The sequence below is a fragment of the Cydia pomonella genome, chromosome 7 (assembly GCF_033807575.1).
Source record: "Cydia pomonella isolate Wapato2018A chromosome 7, ilCydPomo1, whole genome shotgun sequence".
NCBI classification, from domain to species: Eukaryota; Metazoa; Arthropoda; class Insecta; order Lepidoptera; family Tortricidae; genus Cydia; species Cydia pomonella.
In genome coordinates, this window is record NC_084709.1 from 6873629 (window position 1) to 6892652 (window position 19024).

General features: G+C 34.9%; 1 protein-coding gene across 4 annotated transcripts in view; it reads left to right on the top strand.

Annotated features, from left to right (window-relative positions):
• Positions 1–19024, top strand: part of LOC133519711 (uncharacterized) — a 66527-nt gene that overhangs the window by 20759 nt on the left and 26744 nt on the right. For all 4 annotated transcript variants that reach the window (XM_061853770.1, XM_061853774.1, XM_061853772.1 and 1 more), the window contains exons 2-3: positions 8576–8734; positions 11154–11352. In XM_061853770.1, the coding sequence (XP_061709754.1) occupies positions 8725–8734; positions 11154–11352 (209 nt within the window). In that variant the 5' untranslated portion in view covers positions 8576–8724. The remainder of the gene's footprint in view (positions 1–8575; positions 8735–11153; positions 11353–19024) is intronic.

Consider the following 19024-nt stretch of genomic DNA (forward strand, 5'->3'; position numbering starts at 1 on the left):
CTCGTCCATCTTGTATGTACTATCAAATGACCAACAAAATAAACTTATTTTTTGATAGTGAAGCTAGGCGAGATTTAGTGTAATATAGATGTATAGTATACATTGTATATTGTATACACGATGTAACACAAGGAACCCGAAAGATTTTAACAGCATATTCCCGATCAAGTGATCACGTTTAAAGACTAAAATTTCATACATTTTTTTAGGGTTCCGTACCCAAAGGGTAAAACCGGATCTTCAGTACCTTTAGTACCTAATTAACATTAATTCAAAACGAATCCTTTAAATCAAAATGATAATTAAACTCGACGTGAACAAAGTGACTATTTCTTTCCCGAGATGTCCTATGAAACAGTTCCTAGTTCGAAAGCTAAACTACGAGTAAGCATACCTATAACTATCGGATGTGCATTTAGAAATCATTCAATTGTATACCCTACTCTTCCGCAATAAAGTACAAGATCTAGTACCTAAATGCACATACGGCTGTGCTGCAGAAATGTGAATAAGCTTTATAGTCGGGTATACTCGTAAACATCTCGAAACGACTTCACATCGTTCGATTATTGGCAGAGGTGCAAACTGCGCGTGTCCAATTTGAATACTTTTAGAACGGTTCGTAGCGTTGTTTTGAAGGGATATTTGCGAAATGCCTTTTCTAATTTGCTACCACATAAATATCGTTACGTCTACACTTTTTGATATAACTAGACTCATATCTTCTATCTGTCTACTCTTCATGAAGCCTGTATGATTATATAAAAAGCATTAAGTATTTAGAGACATAATTCATCTTATTAAACTAACCACCTACTTAATAACTTTCTACCAAGTTATGGGTGACAAACTTAAGGGCGTTCCAATCATAACATCAATTTAAATATCACAGACAAAGTAAAAAATATCTATAAAATATAAATACTTATATCGTCTATTTCAACCCCATTCTTGTTACACTTTTTCAGCAGCAGCAGCTCACGGGCAAAATGATGAATAGCCTACAGTACAGGCTCGAGATATACTGTTATGATAGTCCACTTGGGGTTATTGCCAATCGCATTCAGTCGTATATTTTCGTGATATTCACCCCATCTTGAATAACATTATCGGTAGGATCTAACTTATGATTTGTTTAACGCTTCTTTATTTTATGGGATGCTGTTGAGATTTTATAGGTATTTACAAATATTCAAATTAATATTAAAGTCTGCAAAAATAATTAAGTTATGACATGTCTAGTATAGTAAAGTCAGCAACAAAGATACTTCATACCAGCTCCATAAATGGACATAGACCTGCCCGAAGGATCCTTAATTATCAGTCTTGCAATATAATGATTCCATGTGGCCTTAACCAGTCGGACTACCGTGTGATCTACCATTTTATGATTCTGTTCAATTCCATTTTAATTTAAATTACAGGTTTTAATGTAATGCATGTTAGTTATAAGATGTTATGTTGACGACCGGTTTGGCCTAGTGGGTAGTGACCCTGCCTACCAAGCTGATGGTCCCGGGTTCAAACCCTGGTAAGGGCATTTATTTGTGTGATGAGCATGGATATTTGTTCCTGAGTCATGGGTGTTTTCTATGTATTTAAGTATTTGTAAATATTTATATATTATATATACCTATATCGTTGTCTAAGTACCCTCAACACAAGCCATATTGAGCTTACTGTGGGACTTAGTAAATTTGTGTAATAATGTCCTTTAATATAAAAAAAATGTACTCGTATTTAAAATATGTGTCTCGCCGAGTTTCTTGCCGGTCCCATATTAGGATACCCTCCTACAATTTAGGAGGGATTTAAATCATAATCATAATCATAATCATATCGGGTCAGAGGTGTAGGGATAAAGCCGGCGTAGCTTTATTTGACGTTCATAAGCGCACTGTAATATGCCTACTTGCCTACTTGAATAATAAACTATCTTTATCTTTAAGGGCCTTCTTGCTACGTTCGCCTAAGAATAGCTATCGTTTTGTTTTCTTACCAAAACGCGAACATGTCTGGGACTATGATAAAACTTACACATAAGTATCCATGTGATTCGTTTGCAAGATTAAACATCGCAACATTCCAAGTTTAGAGATTTCAACTCCAAAGTGTCTATCAACATTTGTATACAACAAGACTTAATCTCTTATACTTTTGAGATACTAATGTTGTGCCTCTGGGCCTTGCTCGAGACTTTTGGGTTCTTTCACCGGATCCCTTCATTTCCTGAGATAAATCTCCCTCCCATTTATCTTCAGCTAAACAGTTAAGTTATGGCTACTTAAGTACGTAACTTTGATTAAACGATGATTTTGTAATGCTACTAAGGTTATAAGATGAAATAGTGCTTTAAAATACCGGCCAAGAGCATATCGAACAATGCTTAGTGTAAGCATCCGTAGCCACTAGATTTTTATCAATTACCAGTTTCCTAGTTAGTACTAAATGTCTCCGAGTTAAACTGCGAACGGACAAACGGGAAACCTACAAATACACTGTGACAACGGAACCTTAAAAAAACCTCATTTATATTAATATAAACATGATACACGTTCCATTAATTTCATATTTAATACACTTTTCAGACATTCTATATACACTTTATACCACCAGGCCATATATACATATTAGATAATATCCCTTGGCATTTAACCGGATTCACAAATGATAGTAAGTACCAGCTTCATTTTAAGAGATCTCAGGCAGCAATGATAAGACGAACTATGTTGATTTTAGGTAAAATGACGCTGACTAAAAATACTAAGAATATCCGTAAAAAATAGACGACTTACGATTGATTGCTTTTCCACCTGTATGTCCGAGAATACTACCTAAAATTACAGTTGAAAGAAGTAGCCGCTAGTAAAATTCAGTACAAACTATAGGTTAAAAACACTTAGCCTTTCATCTTGACCCCGATTGTCTCAGTCAAGAGTCTTGACACGTTCACGCAAGGCATTTGCCGTTCATGTCGGCTAAAGTCGCAAACCTCTTATCTCCTCCAAATGAGTTAAGAGGTTTGGAACTTTAGGTTTTAATTTAATGTCTCAATGGAACTTTAGATTTTGCTGCCCAATGTTGCAAATCTTGACGTCCTTGAATAGGTGATACAAGTTTTGCCAGGCGCGGATACAAGATTTGGCTTAGGGGGGGGGCCATTTTGAGAAAATCATATATTTTTGCACAGAAAATAAGGTAAAAAAAAATGTTACTCAATTTAGTAATGTGAGAGCCAGGGTTTTAGGGGGGGGCCATTGCCCCTATGGCCCCCCCCTTGTATCCGCGCCTGAGTTTTGCTATTTTAGCTGAGGTTATATACATAATTTGTAAACGTCCCAAAATCTAACGATTATATGTTAGGTTATTGATTGACTCCCTTGTATGTTCAAATGATTTTATTAGTAGTTAAGTATTTATATTTATGATTTAAGTAAAGTTTTTTCTTTAATAATTGTCTTATGATCTTATTCCGTCAGGTTCCGTGACTATTATTATTTCATATTTTTCCGTAGGATGGAAGCAGCTAGTTAGCAGTTAAGACCAAAGGGGCGAAATCGCTGCTTCATACAAACGAAGTCCTCTTTTTTCTCTCAAACATTAACATTATTGAAAATATTATGACATAGTTTGTTATATATTAACCACAGCTATGTCCCTACGTTTGGTTTTTTTTTTTCGAATTTTTAATTATTATAATAGTTAAGAGCATTCAAAAGATGTAATCTAGTTTTCGCTCCTATTTTTATTAATAATCACAAAATCAAATAAAGTTAATAAACATCAAATTACGTAAAAATATTTTCCATAGTGTATTCCAGAGAGGAAAATGGGGACTAAGTTTGTTTGTTTGTATGGAACGCCGTCCCCTTTCCTCTCAAGGTCATATGATGTGTGGTTACGAATGCCATTTGTTTTATATACAATTGTACAATATAAAAAAGAAATGGACATACATACGAGTACGCTCGAAAAAAAGAAGATTTTCAGCAATAAAATTTATTATATTGCTGAAATTTTATAACAAATTAGGTACGAAAAATACTATTATATTAATTTTATAACTTGCAAATAACCAAAATCAGATATTAAAATAATTGAAGGATTGGATTCCAATCAATGAAAATTGCAATTCGTGAAGTTTGACACAACACGAGAAATGTCGTTCGATTCAGCAAAAAACTAGTTACTCAAGCAATTTATCTAGGGTATATTTGCCAAACTATCGAGAGAGCAAATTTGTTCAGTACCCCTAGTGTAACTTTGATCGACATCATAACGTGACGAACGCGTTTGCGTTAAGTCTCATTTTGTATAGGATTTTGAGGTTCTAAAACGTCCCGCTTGGCGCGCTCTTCCTAAATCCAATACAAAATGAGACTAAACGCAAACGCGTACGTCAAGTTTCAAAATCGAATTTAGTTACACTAGGGGTACTGTCCGATATCAAGTTGCTGACTGACAGGTTAAGTAACAGTTCCGTTTACTATTTTTAATATAAAAAAATCGCGTATGCTGTAGTTGTTGAAATGAACTGTGGTATAATTTAGATAGTATACATTATACATATATTTTCGATAGCCACATAAGTTTCGTAATTTACCGCTCGGCGCATTCATCGTCATCTTTCTCGCGCTGTTCCGGCATTTTTTGCCACGGCTCCTGGGAGCCTGGGGTCCGCTTAGCAACTAATACATGAAATTGTCGTAGGTACTAGTTTTTACGAAAGCGACTGCCATTTGACCTTCCAACCCGGAGGGTAAACTAGGCCTTATTGGGATTAGTCCGGTTTCCTCACGACGTTTTCCTTCACCGAACAGCGACTGGTAAATGTCAAATGATATTTCGTACATACGTTCCAAAAAACTCATTGGTACGAGCCGGAGTTTGAACCCGCGAGCTCCGGATTGCAAGTCGCACGCTCTTACCGCTATCGCTAGGCCACCAGCGCTTTTTTTCGCATTATACATTGATAATATATATTATGTACGTAGTAGTAAATAATTAAAGCTAGCTAAGCTTAAAGCTATATACAATTTACAGATCATTTCAGATACATTAAAACAAATAGACGTTACTAAATAGAGCATTAGTATCTTAGATTGTTCCATTTATGACAGGAAAAATTAAAATCTAAAATGTTCTTGAATTCAGTACCCCTAGTGTTAATTTAGTCGATAGCGAAACGTGACGTACGCGTTTGCGTTAAGTCTCATTTTGTATGGGTTTTTGAACAGCGCGCCAAGCGGGACGTTTTGGAAAGTCAAAAATCTCATACAAAATGTCACTTAACGCAAACGCGTACGTCACGTTTCGCTGTCGAAAATATTTACACTAGGGGTACAGTATATCATATCCCTAATTTTTGACACCATGCTGTCAGAAAGAGTCCAAATTTAAGAAAGTTCCTTTTGTTTTAGTTACTTTCATTTTGCTTTGTTTTAAGTTTCGTGTTAGAAAGCTGAAATTTGGTATGGATATATAAATCAGTTATAAAGTCGTAAAATAAAAATTCATTCAAGAAAAGTGAGGATGATTTTTTTTTTCGCTTCGTGTGGGGTGTCGTTGAATAGGTATTTTAAAGCGAATACGGGATTTTAAGAATAATTTCTTGATAAACATAATACTTTCGAAAATAACCGCTCTTAAATTGTGTCACCTCCCCCCTCTAACTTAGAGGGAGGTCTCTAACTTTTGAAGTTTAGGCCCAAAAAAAAAATGGGAAATTAAATCATAGTAATTACTTTCAAGCAAAACTGTAACAAATCTGATCGGTTAAACCGTTTTTGAGTTTCTGCAAAAAGTCTATTTTGACGGACAAGTCACTACTGAACCCTACACACAGCATGGCCAAACATGCTCTTGGCTAGTTTTTTGTTAAACCGCTTTAAAATAAATTGTACCCGAGTTTCGTAAATTATACGCCATCATTCCGCAGCTTAATTGAATTTGGCGCCCGAACTATTACTAGGATTCCCATTCAATCAATTAGGATTTTCATTCGGTCACAAAAAGCTAAGTCCTTTATATTGAGTTACCGCAAAACAAGGGCTTTTGTGCTTGTTTGGCTAAAACTTTTTACGCTCAACTACAAAAAAAGGAAATATAAATTAGCAGTTGAAGATCTGTGCTAGAACTCTTTCGGTTTTCACGTAAGCTGGGTTACTAGGTCAAAGTGAGTGGAAGTCGGTGAAAATTTATTTAAGTTACCTGAAAAGTTGTACATTTTAATGTCGTTTATTTTAATTAAACGTTGTTCCCGTTTGTGGCAGTTGATAACCGCATTAAGCCGCAATGGATTGAATTAATAATCCCGAAATTGTGTTTATTTTCTTGCAGGTTTTAATTGAATTGGTGTGTCGTTGAGTTTTTAATGCAGTAGACATGCGACAATAACAATGTTTTCAAATATGTTTAACTAACAAACAGCCAGTGTGTTTAGGTAGCCCTTATGTTTGAATTTAGTTAGCCCTTATATTGAAAAAGTTCTCCAAAAGTTTGCTTGCTTTTATAAGCGGGCAAGGAGGGATCAAGAAGGGACGCAATTGTTAAACCCTTATCAAAGTATCATATAAGATGTCACCGAGAGTTTATGAGTCCCATATTCTTAAGACGAAGCTTCTAGAAGAATAAGAATAAAAGTTGAGATTGTTTGCCAATCCAATCTACATTCAGGTTTTCTATTCTTATTCATGGATTGAAGACACTTAGACCTTTTTAAGGTCACTTTATTGGAAATATAAAAGTTAGGCCTTAGTTTGCTTTTTCTAAAATAACATCTCTATCGACAGACTTATTTATAACAAGTACGAATAAAATAATAAGTGTATTTATGAAGTACGATATACATTTATCCAAAGGGATAGATACCCCACTCGTATCGCTTAACATGATGTTATGTACGTAAATTTCAGATTAAATGCTATTGTAATTTTATTGACTTCACCTCTTTAAATGCCTAAAGGTCTTGCCCATTAGTTACAGAATGCTGTGTAAATAATTTTCATTTATAACTATACTTATATCAAGTTCCTATTTTGCCGTTCAGAATAGTAGCAATGTTTGAGATGCGAATAGGTATGTCTTTCCTTATGAGCCCGGTAACGATTTTAGAGCAATAATAATAGTTTTAGTTGATAGTTTTAGTCGTTGAAATTGTACACCTTTTGTTAAGTAATATCTATATAACAAATATTGGTTTCTATTAGCACGTTATTAAATATCATCTTGCCTTTTAATAATGAGGTCGCAAGCGTGCGTCTCCGGTAATATGTGACGAGAAGGGACAGTTTTTAAAAATTCATCAAAATATTATGGTAGTAAATTATACAAAATGATGTATAATAACAGTTTTAGCAAATGTTGTAGATTGTTTAAGTATCAAAATTACGTTGAAATTAAGTCGATTTTCAGAGAAATTGTAACTTTTTTTAAAGTAATTTCTGGAGAAAATTGATTTTGTCTAACTTTTATTTACACTACTTCAAATTTATAATAACAAAAATGTAGTTTATTAAAGTTGAAGTACAGGATAGGTGTAATACAAAATTACAATTTTTAGCTGTCTAAACTTTACGAAATTTACAAATAAGATCGACAAAATCACTGCTTTACGCGCGTTTACCGTAAACGTCCATCAGAAAAAAAAACATTACTAATTAACTGAGTCTGTTTTCAAAAAATTGATTTATTCAATAAAATGAAAGATAACAAGACGTGCTAATAGAAACCAGTACTTGTTATTTCTAATAGTTAACAAAAGGTGTACAATTTCATGCGCTAAATCTATCAATTTGATATTTTTGCGACTAAAATCGTTAACGGCCCCTTAATATCAAGATAAAAATATAAGGTATTTATTTAACTTTGATAACAATGCACGACATACAATTATTGTGCCGGTCACGCATCGCGCATTCAGTCTAAAATTAATTCGCTACTAAAAGAGAACCTTTAAATTCAAACTAAATTCACTCTATCCTACTTAGAATTCAGTTGGCTTAAACATTACCTTTATATAAATAACTAGACCCCTTTGTCTAAGTGGTGAGAATAAATACAACCAGGGGTCTGAAATGTAGTGATAAACAGGTATTCAATGATGAACTTTACGTTTATATGCCTATTCATCTTCGTAGGTACGTCTATACGTACATAACTAAATTAATCGAGCCCTTATTTTGAAAGCTAAACTAGATACTCAAATTGCCAACTAGCTTATTTTACATCAACTCGGTAACTACGTCTAATACCTAGTATAATACACTTAGTCTTTAATCTCCAGTATGTACTTGAAACAACATCATCTCGATGCGAGTATCGTATAGCAGATTTTAAACTGACTTATTGTTTTACTAGTGACCCGAAAAGTTCCCAGCTAGATATGAAAAATAACTATAATAATAATAATATGACTATATATCACAACCAAAATTAGTTGCACTTTTAATATCATTTATTCTTCGTTTTCGTTCGGAACCTAGTCTACAGATAATCTACAAAAGTCCTAATGAATTAATTCCTGCGAGATCTACTAACAGATTTCAACAAACTAAATCCTTTCCTTCCTTTACAGTGCAAAAAGTGACTGAAACAAAGTGTCGGATTGAAAGAGTGCAATGTCAGTGAAGAATTACGTGATTTGTTATAAAGTGCAGTGGGCCGGAGGGGGGATGCAGCTGACGGTTCGACAGTGAGTGATCTGCGACCAGTGACGCCAGCAACATGTCCGCAGGTAGGTTACAACAGTTAAAGAATAGATTTTTCAACAGCACGATTCAAGCACTAGGTACTAAAATTTTGTAGGGCGAATGTCTTGCGGTCGCAGCATGTTTCCATTTTTGTCGCCTGTCACTATGCCCATCACTTTGGAACTTACAAACTTGTTAGAACGTGACAGGCCTGAGGCAAGACGTGGGCTTGTAGGGCTAAAATGGTCGTTTTTTTACATCTGTGATTATGCCTGTCACATGTTAACAAGTATTATTATTTTAAGACGCATGACATGACCATGATACCGCCGGACGTAAAATGTCACAAAGTCACAAGTTTCACAACCTATCCTATCCAAGTTAAAATAAGTGACAAATAAAAGTCTACTGAAATTAAGGAATTTAAAAATGACATTCTAAGTAATAGAAACACAGAACTTAAATATTAATAATTCTCTCGCTTTCCAGCCGTCGATAAGTCATACCTTCGTTATATTTTTAAGTGAAAAATCGTGTTCTTTTACTTACCTACATCTCATTAAAACAATATTACGGCCCTGAAATGTACCTGTACGTCTGTTCACATTGCTGTTCTTTTTTTTTGTATTCGACAGTCGTTCTTACAAATTAATCTTTCAAGTCATTTGTTTCTGTCGAAGAATCAAGTTATAAACGTCTTTTCCGAACATAGTTATTAATTTTATTCAGGTTGTATAAAAGTATGTTAATTATGAATTGTAATGCCATCTGCAGGAGGTATAAACAAGTATAAAAGGACAACAATGTATTAGTATACTTACTTCATTTAGGCCTATTTTTTATTTATACATTTAAAATAAATCATAAAGATAAGATATATGAATAATTTGTTATTTTCTTAATCAAGCAGAAGTAGTGAAGTTTTTAGCAAGAGAAGGATAAAATAGACATTTCAGTCCTATTTGCCAACCAGCCGGAGGGCTTTGTCATTTTTGCTTTAGTCAACCTGGTCTATCAGCGTTTTGTTCAGTTAAAATAAAACAGAACCAAAGAGTCATCCTTATATTACTTGAATGTTTGTAAATAACAGCAACGTCGTTTATTATGAATTTTAATTCTAAGTTTAAATGTACATTTTTTTATTTAAGTTTAGTGAACTCCACTTCTCATTTGTTTTTTCTTAAAATTTCGTGTATAAGTTATTTCATTGACATTTTCTTCTAGATTCGGGCTGTCATTAAATAGTATTTATAAGTAGAACTGCGTCTGTGGGTCCTTTTATGACTCCAAAACGCTGATCGCGGTTCTCATTATGTCTCAATTGACCAGTGCCAAATAAACTTTTCTAAAGTTCTATATAGTGTTAGCGATTAAAATTGAATCGAGTTCTAAGTCCTGTTGAGCCAAACAGGCCTAAGAGAGGTTGCTGGCCTCTAACACGACGCCATCGGATTAAGAGCTCGCCCCGTCATCTGTCAAGCCTAAATCGTCTACATTAGATCGCCGCCCGCATTGACACGTCCATCCCCGCTGGACGGACTGGGGAAACCACACAAAAGGAATCATCAATTCTTGCTTTAAATATGGGCTTTAATAGAATATGTTCCGTAAATGACCTGTCAGATTTATAGTCTGTGACAATATTTTGATAAATGCGACCTTCTTGGAAAGTTTGTGGGAAATCTATTCACATGCGGGCTATACACTGTAGCTACATATATGCTTTCATTTGGCAAAATGTTTAAAGTACATTAATTATTAAATTTATGTGAGATAAAAACTTGAGGCATGATCTTAAACAAGAAGAATTTAGAATATAATATATCATAATAATTTATTGCAACAGAACGTACGTACATAAATCCAATATGCCGAGTAATAATTTTCCATATCATAAAAAGCACACAGTACATTATACCGGCACGATATCCAATCCAGAGGCTCGATTTTAATCAGAGCGAGTCCCACTCGCCAACAAACCGCCGACAAAAAGCGAAGGTTCGCCGAAGGGACAATTAACTGCTCCACTGCATTGCAGCATCTCTTGAAGTTCATCGTTGAGATTATGGTTGAGGATTTGGTCGCGTTTAAGCTAAAACTCTCACCCGTTCAGGCCTTATCCTAAAAGTGACGTGACATTCATTTTTGCAAATAGGGGGCGTATTTTAACGAAGGTTGTGAAACTGCCACTTTATGGAAAAAAATGTAAGCCACATCATAATGTCACATATATTATTTTGACGCATCGAATAGCAAGCAAATGTGACCGCAGTATGCTATTGTATCGTGACACGTTGAGATAATATGTGATATTTTGTGATTAAGTGGCAAAAAATGCCTTTATTTTCTAATGTCGATGTTTCCCGGTAGTGAAAATAACAGGTTATATTTATGATAAAGACCCAAAAACGTGTAGCATTAAATCAAAACATTTGCAATAAATATCCATGTATTTTGCCTCAGGATCGGCAGTGGCCATGATCGGCGCAAACCTGCGTTTCGGGTCAGCCGGTGCGACCAACTCATCCATTCTCAATCACACGCGGCACTGCCCGCCAGGCGGCGCCGCCAGCGCAGCGGCGTTGCTGGCGCTGTCGGGGCTGGGAATGTCTGCGAATCTAGCGCTGATGACCGTCATATTGAGCAAGAAGCAGTTAAGGAGGTCAGTACGCCTTTGGTACCTATTATTAGCAAATATACATTGATTGAATTGAGTAAGATGTGTAAGTAACATCTAAGACAATTTCGAGCTTGGAATTTGACAGGTAAACAAGTTGGCGCTGTACAGCTCCATAAATTTTACGGTAGCTCTGATTGTCAAAGGTAGACTTTTGACAATCCAGTCACCGCAAAACTTATGGCTTATGGCGCAGTACAGCACCATCTGTTTTGGATGTCACTTTACCTCTCCATTACAATCAATTCTCTTTGATTTTAGTAACACTTTAGCAAACATAACCAACAAAACTTAAATTAATTAAGCACACGCGGCAATGCCCGTAAAGCTTCAGACTCCAGATCTGTTTAAATTAGTAGCAACTCATCTGTCTTCAACTACATGTGGAACTGCCATGTGGCAGCGACGCTGGCGCTGATAGGGTTGGGATATCTGTGAATCTACGCCAGAATACGGTTATATTGAGCAAGAAGCAGTTAAGAAGGTCAGCCGGGCTAGCACAGGAGTGGCGCGACAGTATCTCGCCCGCGAGAAAGACTACCCGTTTCTTCTCGCGGGCGAGATACTGTCGCGCCCATCCAGTTCGAGGCCTACAGTGTGCCTTTGGCATTATTACCCACATTTCAGATCTGGTGAAACCACTATGAACTTTACTCATCCTTCTTCAAGTGGAACTGCCATGCGGTGGCATTTCTGTCTGGGCTATGAATGTGGAAATTTGGGCATAGCGTTTGCTTGGAATACCAGCTGAAATATAAATTCTAAATTCCCAAATTTTAATTAATTTAATTATTTGTTTCAAGGTATGTATGTCTGGGGAAATCAATTAATTTAGCAAGAAGTTATAGTATGTAAACGTAATGTAATATAAACTATATCTCCAGTATTTATTTTTGGAATCGATCGTTGTCTATATATTTTTTTAATTTTATGACCAATTCTATTTAAGTTATTAGGTTAACTAAAAAAAGTAAATACGACATTTATATGACAGCTAAGAACAGTCAATCTCTATTCTGCTATAGCCAATTTTGTTCACCTTCTCCTTGGTATTTGACCACGATATAAATATGGGTAAAGAGCCGATATGAATGAAATGAACAATAAAATTTATGCACTGTAATCAGTTTTACTAATCAATCAACTGTGTCTCAAGGGATGAGGGAACTTTGTTATGCTCCTGTATGATTTCACAAACTTACCTAAGTATAGGTACGTTAACCTGCCTGCACAGTAGACACTAAATGGGCATATAAAATGCGAAGCAGATAACCGTGAAAGCTTAATTTCTCACCTCATCCTCGATTTTATCGGTCTTGGTTTGACGACAAAAAAAAGCGCATACTTTGCTATTAAGGAAAAAACTAATATCGATCCGTATTGGTAACATTTGCGCGCGATTCGCGCAATAAATTATAGCAAGCCTTTAGGCTTAGTTAGCACTGCTATTAATTTCTTGCGGTTTCAGAACCGCATAAAGTGTAACGTACGGCATGCTTGATAAGCGCACGCACTTGAAATACTGAAGCAGTAAGAAATGAGTTTGAAACCGCAAGAAATTAATCACAGTGCGTGCTAAGCCTTACATAGTTTCGTAGATAAGTTATCGCTCAGATTATCCCACTGAATATTGAAAACGGCAAGTTATAATAGGCTTATAATAGGATCGGAGATAGATTAGAATTCTAAATAGTATTAGGTATTGGGTTTGTAATACACAACTATACCTATTAAATATTTCTTGAAATTTATTACTAGAGTCATTTAGACGCTTTTCCAGTAATTTTTTGGTCTTGTTTAAATATCGGTTTTAACCTTTTGAACGCCAAGAACACCTGAAGACGTCGTATGTAGGTGGTCGTGCCCACAGCGCCACGCACAACTATAAGGCTGCGTTCCGGCCAAAGCTGTGCGAGGCAGCTGAGCGGTGCGAGGATGCGTAACGAAGACGTGGAACTATGTGAATGTTTCCACCGCTCACGTCGGTACCTCGTAAAAATTCCTAAGGGTTCAAGACACCATCACCAGCTTTCACTTACACGTCGCTTTAATACCTGCCATTTTAAGATTCTGTAAATTAAAAACAACACCGTCCCAAAATTAATTAAAAAACAACATCGTAACTAATTTAAATATATGCGTAAGAAAAACAAAATCAACGCGTTATTTTGAGCATACTGTTCATACGAGTAAGCTTTTGAAAAAGCTGCGCAATTAATATCGCGAGGCGGCGCGGCGGTTGCAATTTGCTCTCTGCCATATTTAACTATGCTGGAGACGCATTGAAATCACGAACACTGAAAAGTCATGATCGTTGAGGATTTTGCGCTTTATTATTAGAATATAATAGAATAGAATTTTTTAATTATTAAAATATTTACACAGACAATCAATCAACATAAGAATAACACACAAATACATATAAGAATAACACAGAAAGAATAAAGTGCCACGAAATGGCCTCATCTCAGCATGTTGCTGGTGATTTCCAGCGCTGATCTTCCGGTAAGACCATTATAGGTGAAAAAAATCACGGAAGGTTAACGGTCAAAAAAAGAAAAGAAACTAAAATAATCCGAAATAAGTTACATACAGTTGACAAATGGTTCGATAAGGTAGCTTTTACAGAAAGGAGTTACACTATGACAACATACATATATATATATATATATATATATATATATATATTAGCACGTTGTGCTCGATGTTAGTTATAAGGGTTACTAGCCTCATAATTTCGCCATGTCTTTCTGTCTGTCCGTCAGCGGGTTATATCTGTGATTGTTAGTTCTAGAAAGTTCCAATTTGGTGCAAGTTATATGAAGCAATCTCGCGCGAGAACATTCCCCATAGTAAACGGAGAACGTTCTTGAGAACGCACATGCTTTATTGGCAATGGGCTATTTGAAAGTATATACCTATTTATAATTATTTGTTTGTTTTGTTGTAAATGTTCATAAAATTGTAATCGCGCAGGAAAATATATAAGGTGCTATCAAATTAGTTACGGATATTTTAAGAGATTGTACTTTACATGAAAACAATTGACTTCAAATAGAAATAAAGAAAACTTTTCATATATTCTTTTGTTTTTTCGTACAAAAAAATATATATTTCTATCTAAAAACAATCACGTATGCATTTAACTGACAAAATGTTTCTTAACACTTTATTTCATGTCAACAATTGTTTATCTTAAATGTCATTATTATCAACGTGAAGTGGCCAGTGGTAAAAGAGGTTTTAGAATTTTTTCAATGAGGTCTTATTTAATTATCTCATTAATAGAATATTTTTGTACAGCAAATATGTTTTCCAATTTTCTGCAATAAAACACAATAATATATTTATATGTTTTTGTATTGTTTTTGTACGTGTTTTTTTATTTTACTTTTATATTCATGTAGTAAAAAGCCTAACATAAGAAGGAAAATGTAGGCATAATTTTCTATTCTATGTGATGTGAACTCAGTGCATCTGCAACTTAATGGAACACACCTTGACGTGTTACATTGTAACTCGCCAAATACGCTTCAGTAACAAATATATCTACTTATATACAGAGTGATTCAGGAGACGTGAGCAGGATCAAGCTTGAGTATTCAGTAAGTTATAAGGAACTGTTTTGTACCAGTATTTGTGAGATTAACGTTCATTTATTTTTTACTGTTCAAAAAAAATGTTTTAATTTATTTACGCCATGTATGGTCACCCTCTTTGTTTTATCCATAACAAGTGACAAATTGAATGTCATCGGAGTCTGGTTACTTTTGAAAAATCGTATCTCACTCAATTGTGACATTTTGTTTTCTTCATAATCAAACTGCTGTCATAACGGTTAAAGAGGTTTTATCTTTCTTAATTAAGTGTTGTAGGGTGTCCATGATTGTAGATTATCAAATTCGTCCTTCCCAAAAAGTTAAATAACAGAAATAAAGCGAGATTGTTTTATTTAAATATTATGATGAACGGTTCATTAACATTAACTGATTGTGTAGGCTTAGTCCTGCTCACGTCTCATGAATCACCCTGTATATACATATGAGCTCTCTACCAAAATCTCTAAATCGCGTTTTGAATTGCATTTCACCTAAGGTAGAAGGTGAAATTATTTTATGTTTAATAAATTATCATAAGCGTTAATTAATATTCCACACTGGTAAAAAATAACATATTTTTGTCACACAAAATTTGAATAAGTACCTTTTTGCTGATAACAAAATAATATAAAGATAACCCAGCTCGACGAGTCGTATAATAAATGCCTATGTTCAAAAACATTACCTTTATGCAAATATAATTCGCAACGAAAAAGCCAAAAGCAAACAAAATGAACACTTCCAAAACCGAGCGCAATATTAAAGGAGGTACCATAAATCGTATTTGATAACTCCGATTGAATGGAAGGTCTTTAGAGGCTTTCAAAGAAGTGAAGGCTTTCAGAATTCATAAGCCGCTTCAAAAGGGAATACATTTATTTAAAAACCTTTTAATCTTAGATTTTACAGCATATTCAAAGTAGCATCAGACATGTCGAGCGTTTTTCAACTTACTCGTAAAATATGTGAGTGAACCGTTTTTAATATATTTAATATAGCATCAGGGATTTGAACAAAATTGGGACCACCGTTCATATAGTCAGAATAAGTATAATAGCAGCGCGTGGCTTTATACCAAAATAATATTACCAATATTATTCAATGCAATTCTTACAAAATAGATACTCTTACATAAACTTTCGTTTCCATACTTAAATTGCTCAGGGTCCTAGCCATAGCCAGCCACCTTCATTCTAAGATGAAAATCATTGATAGAAAATGCTAATCGAAACTTTTAAATCGAGAGTGAATAGACATCTTTTAGGTAAGCATGTTCCATCCTAGACTGCATCGGGACTTACCATCAGGTGATATTGTGGTCAAATGCTTACCTTTTCCTGATAAAAATAAAATAAAATTAAAACTTAAATATTGCATGGAAATAGTCACGTGATTTTTCGTAGCATCTGTCATCACGATACAATTTTACTTTTCGTTTCGCGTTTCTTGGTTTACAATTATCATCTTGACTAGGCCCTCAGAACTAGCTAAGTCGAATGTTTGGATTTTTTTGTTATCCAGGCACAATATTTGTAGAGAATTACTAGAATTAAAAACATCGTTCATTAATATCCTGCCGAAATAAAGTGGCGGATAAAAATACGTAAACAATTACCTACCTAATTTCTAGAAGTTATAGGTAAGTAGGCGCAATTGAATACGCAGTTGTCTAAAGGTTAGAACTTCTTGTTTTTGTTGGATTATGTATTATGTACCTAAAGAAAACACAATATTTCTTACTGTACGGAATACAAATCTTGCAAACGAGTCACTAAATGCCCTAACCTTTCTTCCAAGGATTTGGGGCGAAAGTGAATAAAAAGAACGGGTACGAAACAAATGACATAATTTATTTCACTTAGGTTACCTACATTTCTTTTATGTTGTGTGAACAATTGAACATAAATAATACTATAGTTACATATACGCTCATTTTAAATTATATAATATATATTAGCCAGATAATATTGTTTAAACATGATATTTGACATAATATTTAAAAAAAATCAGTATTTATCATTCACATACAACCTTCATTTTGTCCACTTTTTAGGGCTACCAGTCCAATGTTAAGAGAATCATGTTGCCTTCGGGTTACAAGTTTTAACCCATCATAATGTTTATCCACGCTTCAGACAACTGAAACTGCGACGTATGTACACTATATTAGAATCATTTCAGCTTAGACTCAGCATGAGTTACAACACTTTAGAATTCGGATGCTAGCTCGCTTCTATCCTGGCTTAGGATTGACACCTCCGCACTTTTTATGTGTGAATAACAAAGGAAAGCAAAGCGTTTTGCCCCGTAACAAAGAAAATGAGCTAAAGTCACAAGGTTTTCATATTTTTATCTTAAGGTCTGTACTCGTAAGCAAAATATGATACAAACAGTACTTATAACATCATAATAATATATATTTAGTAATTATTAGAAATTTAATGATCGTTACTAATTCCGTAAGTAATTCCTAAACAACTACTAAAATGTATGCACCGTCAAAATTTTCGTCATGTAAGTATACGATAAAACCGTTATTATTTCTGTAGACCTGAATGCACGTAGCCCACGTACTCTTTGTGCTGTCAGAGCTTTGTTGTCAAGGAGTTCCGTGTGCAGTGCATTGAATTAGGATTAAAGAGCTGGAGTAGAGTTGATTAAACCGGGGTAGCGGTACAATTCCGCGTTTCTGACTTCTTATTCCTTAGCAAAATACAATACAATACAATATACAAACACTCTTTATTACACACCTCATTAAAAGAAAACAATACAAAAGAAATCAGAAACCTAAGCATAGTTAAACAGCAGGCGGTCTTATCACTAAAAAGCGATCTCTTCCAGAAAAACTTCAGGTAGCGGAAATTAATAAATGTACATAAATGTCAGTCAGTGTTGCAAATGCAATGAAAGAAATCTTTCACTAAATACACAGAAAACAGACAAATTACCATAGTTTATTTATTTTACCATATTTACCATAATTACCATAGTTTATTAGCAATAGTTTATGAGTACTAATGGCAATGCAGAATACATTGGCAATGGAAAATGCACGGTAATCAGCTCCTAACAGGTCTAATTATGGTAGTTTACGTATGAGTGCCATAGCAAAGTTCTACACGGATGAAGTTTCTAGTTGCTTTCAATTATGAATGTTACATTCTCAGCTGATAGAGTCAGATATTACATGTCTTTCCCATCACGGAACAATGGTATTCCGGACCTTTGGGAGGTCTGCTAGGAGTACACCGAGCGGATGCTGTTCTTGCCCGTGTCGTGGGAAACATGCAGAGACGGCATCCGCCAGGGTGTAAAGGCTATTGGAATGTAATCTAAAATGAACTAGGCTATTGAGAGTATCGCGTGCTGGATTAATATCATACCTCCTTACGGCACTATTCTGCACTCAAAGCAATGAAATCCGATTACATTGTATGGGAATTTTCATTATGATACTCGCTTCGATCGCCCGTGATGGCAAAAGTGTTCTGGATTGCAATCATGTAAGGAATACACAAAAGACCCACAATAAGGTAATCAGACAACCAAAGGCTAGTTTCTCAAAAGCTTGTAGCTTGAAATACAAGTTAAAGTACCTTTCTAACAAAAGCTGTCAAAAAGTGACATCCGCTTGTATTACAAGTTATAAGCTTTTGAGAAACGGGCCCCTGGTCTAGGTCCCAGGAAATTAACTATTAGATAAGGACATCTCAATAACTTTCTTCACTTACCTAGTATGATAAAATTAATAAATGACTAAATGTAATGCCTCTCTAAGGACTTACATAAGGTATGTCAGCCCGTCCATTTATGAACTGATGGATAAACACGCCAACTGAGAAATTATGAACAAACAAAACGAAAAAAAAAACAATTGTAAAATAAATACGAATTCATCGTTGATTACTATTTCTTATAAAAATACACAGTCCTATTTTACTTTTTTCGTCTATTCTTCCTTCAATTATAGACTTTATTTACCTACATATGTACGTGCCGTATCAGGTGGCCCAACAAGAGAGGCAGGGGAAGACCGAGAAATGCGTTTTAGGACC